Source organism: Lagenorhynchus albirostris, chromosome 11 (assembly GCF_949774975.1).
Source record: "Lagenorhynchus albirostris chromosome 11, mLagAlb1.1, whole genome shotgun sequence".
Lineage (NCBI taxonomy): Eukaryota > Metazoa > Chordata > Mammalia > Artiodactyla > Delphinidae > Lagenorhynchus > Lagenorhynchus albirostris.
The window spans coordinates 7,312,888-7,317,870 of NC_083105.1; the positions used below are offsets into that span (position 1 = coordinate 7,312,888).

Consider the following 4,983-nt stretch of genomic DNA (forward strand, 5'->3'; position numbering starts at 1 on the left):
TTTATATGTATATTAAAATACTTAAAACTTTACACCCAAACTACTCTTCTATTCTTCTTTATATCACATTTATGGCCTTGGGTTGATTTTGGTTGAAATAGTGCAGAATCGTGCAATTGTCTACGAATTTCATTCCAATGAAGTAAAGGAGACATTACAAAATATTTTTTCTAAAAGGGGGCATTCAGTCTGATGGAATTAAAAATTACTGTAGCATAAAACTTGTTTTTCTCATTTAACAATAAGGTATAGAAATTTTTGCATATGTAGCATGCAAGTTCCATAGTTTAAATATTTACTATTAATGGACATATAGGATATTTCTAATTTGGTGCTGTTAGAAACAATGAATGTAATGAAATCGTCCCACGTTGTTGTGCACACGTGCAAGTATTTCTTAGGAATGGATATTGAGAAGTGAAGCTGCTAAATCAAGAGTAGAAATATTTTGGGCTTCCCTGGTAGTGCACTGGTTGAGAGTCCGCCTGCTAATGCAGGGGACTCCGGGAAGATCCCACATGCCGCAGAGCAGCTGGGCCCGTGAGCCATGGCCGCTGAGCCTACGCGTCCGGAGCATGTGCTCCGCAACGGGAGAGGCCACAACAGTGAGAGGCCCGCGTACCGCAAAAAAACAAAAACAAAAACAAACAAACAAAAAGACTAGAAATATTTTAACTTTTAAAAGGTACTTGGGGAATGCCCTGGCAGTCCAGGGGTTAGAACTTGGTGCTTTCACTGATGAGGGCCTGGGTTCAATTCCTGGTCAGGGAAGTAAGATCCCACAAGCTCCATGGTGCATCCAAAAAAAAAAAAAAAGGTACTGCCAAATTTCTTTCTAAAAAGGGATACCATTGGGAGATTGGGACTGACATATATACACTAATACGTATAAAATAGATAACTAATAAGAAGCTGCTGTATAAATAAATAAATAAATAAAAATTTTAAAAATGAATAATTAATTAAAAGTAAATAAAAAGGCATGCCAAGTTATGCTCCCACCAATAGTGTATAAAAAATAATCTTTTCCCCACATTCTTCCCAACACTTGAGTTTTTTGGTCTTTTCTTAAATTTTATATTGGAGTATAGTTGACTTACAATCCAGAATATGTTTTTTTAAAAATCCTTATACAACTTAATAGAAAAGCAAACAAACAATCCAATTAAAAAATGGGGGCTTCCCTGGTGGCGCAGTGGTCGAGAGTCCGCCTGCCAATGCAGGGGACGCGGGTTCATGCCCCGGTCCAGGAAGATCCCACATGCCACGGAGCGGCTGGGCCCATGAGCCATGGCCGCTGAGACTGCGCGTCCAGAGCCTGTGCTCCGCAACGGGAGAGGCCACAACAGTGAGAGGCCCACGTACCGCAAAAAAAAAAAAAAAAAAAAAAAAATCGGGAGAGGCTCCGAATAGACATTTTTCCAAAGAAGACATACAAATGGCCAACAGGCACAGGAAAAGGTGCCCAACATCACCAGTCATCAGGGAAATGCAAATCAAAACCACAATAAAATATCACCTCACACCTGTAAGAATGGCCACTACCAAAAAGACAAGAAATAACAAGTGTTGGCAAGGACGTAGAGAAAAGGGAACCCTTATGTACTGCTGGAGGGAATGCAAAGTAGTGCAGCCACTACAGAAAACAGCATGGAGGTTCCTCAAAAAATCAAAGCTAGAACTACCATATAACCCAGCAGATCCACTTCCTGGCCTTCATCCTGTCAAATACAAATTGGCACTTGCCATCTACCTCTACAAGGATTAAATAATGTGCTGCTGCATCTGCTGACTTTCAACACCCCCTGAAAGGATTTCAGGGTGGAGAGCAGACATGAGGTTCTCTGTGCTCTGGGAAAACTGGCAGAACAGGTCTTCAGATAGTTAGGTATTTTCAGGAGCTGATTTTATGAGCCCAATTCTTATATCTCCTCATATCTAGTAAAGCACTAAAATCCTTCAGGGTGATGTCTGCTCCTCGTGACTAGCAGTAACCTTCTGCAAAAAAAATATGTACTTGATTGCATGTACTCCCCCTTCACCAAAATCACATATATACTGACCTCTCCCACTACCTCTTTGGAGCAGTTTCTCAGAGCTATCTGAAATGCTGTCTCCCAGGCTATAGTCCTCATTTTGCCCCAAATAAAATTTAACTCACAACTCTCATGTTGTACATTTTTTCTTAAGTCAACAATCCAAAAGAAACAAAATCACTATCTTGAAAATATATCTGGGGCTTCCCTGGTGGCGCAGTGGTTGAGAATCCACCTGCCAATGCAGGTGACACGGGTTCGAGCCCTGATCTGGGAAGATCCCACATGCCACGGAGCAACTAAGCCCATACGCCACAACTACTGAGCCTGTGCTCTAGAGCCCACGAGCCACAACTACTGAGCCCGCGTGCCACAACTATTAAGCTCATGTGCCTAGAGCCCGTGCTCCACAACAAGAGAAGCCACCACAATGAGAAGCCCGTGCACCACAATAAAGAGTAGCCCCGCTCGCCGCAATTAGAGAAAGCCCGTGTGCAGCAACGAAGACCCAACACAGACAAAAATAAATAAATAAATTTATTAAAAATAAAAATAAAAGAAAATATATCTGCACCCCAGTGTTCAAGGCAGCGCCATCTGCAATAGCCAAGACAAGGAAACAACAAGAGTTCATCACGAGATGAATGGATTTTTTTTAAATGTGGCACATATACCATCAAACATTAGTTGTAAAAAGAAGGAAATCCTGCCATTTGAGACAACATGGATGGATCTCGAGGGCATCACACTAAGTGAAGTCAGACAGAGAAAGACAAATACCAATACTGTATGATCTCATAGGTGAAATTTTTTTAAAAAATCAAAAACAAAAAAATGAAACTGAAGCCATAGATACAGAGAACAGATTGATGGTCGCCAGAGGCAGTGGGTGAAATGGGTGAAGGTGGTCAAAAGCTACAAATTTCCAATTATAAAATAAATAAGTCACGGGTGTGTAATGTACAGCATGGTGAGTATAGTTAATAATACTGTATTACATACTTGAAAGTTGCTAAGAGAGACCTTTTTTTTTTTTTTTTTAACCAGTCATCTTTTCTTGGGTGTTAATTCTGCATCAGGATATGAAAGGATTCAGGGGTGCCGGGCAAAAGTCATAGTCAGGAATGCAGAGTGTGCCCTCTTCAGAGGTACTCACTTGGCTGCTCATGTTTAAGTTCCTTGTAAGAACTGCAGTAGCTGAAAAGCACATAAGCTGCCAGCAACATAGAAAGCCCTACAATGCTCCCTTTCTTCATGTTGAAATACTTGTAATACCAGTAATAACCTCTTTGAAACGCTCCAGCAGTTCCTTTAAGGATGAAATCCCGCATTAGTATCCAGCTTGCCAGCTCCCTTAGTTTGACATTCAGGAGCTTCTTCTTCAGTGGTACAACTGATTCCATCTTGGAGTCCTGGCTGTCTGCCCCAATATCAACTTTTCCATGTTGAACAAAGTCTGAGGCATCACTAAAGGCCTTCCGATTTTCTTCATCTTCATAGGGTTTCTCACCACTATGAATTCTCTGATGCAGAAGAAGAGATGAATGTTTTCCAGGTATAAACGTTTTTCTATCACTGATTATTTTATAACTTGAATCCAAACCTGTACTCCAGTTTCTTGTTTCTTCCCTCACAACCATCCAGGGTTCTTTTCCTTGCTCCAATAACACAATTATGTCTGGCTTAGAAATGGAATGGCCCAGTGAGACCAAGTTACTATAGTTCTCCATCATCACATTGCAGTACAACTTCTTCTGAACAAGGTCGAGAATTCCCACTCATGCTGAAAGAACGCTATGGCCACATACTTGAATGTTATTGGTCCATGGGCCATGATTTTAGACCTGCAAGAGCTGATCAGTCCTCAGGGTTCCTTTACCAGAAAAACAGAGTCCAGAAAACCCAGACCATCCCTTGCCAGCTTGGGGCTACCTCTGCACAGTCATTTTGCAGCAACCTATGCTAGTTTCTCGCTTGGATGGATGCCACTTACAGGCAGCTCCCAACAAGGAACATAGAAAAAGGCCCGAGGTGGAAGTCACCTTGTCAATTGTCTCAATCATTTTCTTTTTTTAGTATTTATTTATTTATTTGGCTGTGCCAGGTCTTAGTTTTGGCATGCAGGATCTTTAGTTGTGGCATACGGGATCTTTTTAGTTGTGGCATGCGGGATCTAGTTCCCTGACCAGGGATCGAACCCAGGTCCCCTGCCTTGGGAGCGCGGAGTCTTAGCTGCTGGACCACCAGAGAAGTCCCTGTCTCAATCTTTTTAATGTTTGTAAATCTTTAGAGATAAAAATTCTCATTTCAAGTTACATTTAGCTAACACTAATCAGGTTGAACAAACATCTTTTCAAATGATTCTTGGTCATGCTATTGCCTCAGTTAATTGAGAATTCACATGTTTTGTCCATTTTTTATTTTGGGTTGATTTGCAGAAGTACATATATTCTGACTACAAACTATTTGTTTGTTTAATATATATGTTGGAAATCAGTTTCTCCTAGTCTCTTGCCTATCTTTTAACTTTGGTCATATAGAAGTTTCAAATTTTGTTATAGTCAAATTTATCACTGGTTTCCTTTATTTCTTCATTGTTTTTGGTCTTCTTATAGAAGGCTTCCCCTACCTCTAGATATCATTTTCAATGGCTGCATAATATTTCATTGTATGGATATACCATAACTTGTGAAATTCTCTCTCACTACTGAAAATTTAAGTTGTCCCATCCATTCACTAATATAAATAATGCTATGAAAAACAACAAAGTGTTCAAGTTGATATTTTTAAATATATATCTTAGTTCCTAGCAAAATGAGCATAATAAATGTTTCTTGAATGAGGGAGGGGAAAATGCAGGACATTTTTTCCACACTCACTCAAGGCATGTTAAAAAAAATGCAGCCCAATGTACACCAAATTATTGGAGAATTAGCTCTACAATTCT

At 40.2% G+C, this 4,983-nt stretch overlaps 1 protein-coding gene across 1 annotated transcript; it reads right to left on the reverse strand.

Annotated features, from left to right (window-relative positions):
- Positions 1-3,151: 3,151 nt before the first annotated feature.
- LOC132529148 (ATP synthase subunit f, mitochondrial-like) lies at positions 3,152-3,486 on the reverse strand. The gene has a single exon (XM_060165460.1). It carries the CDS (start codon positions 3,437-3,439, stop codon positions 3,179-3,181), a length of 261 nt encoding a protein of 86 aa, XP_060021443.1. The 5' UTR covers positions 3,440-3,486; the 3' UTR covers positions 3,152-3,178.
- Between the last annotated feature and the right edge of the window lie 1,497 nt (positions 3,487-4,983).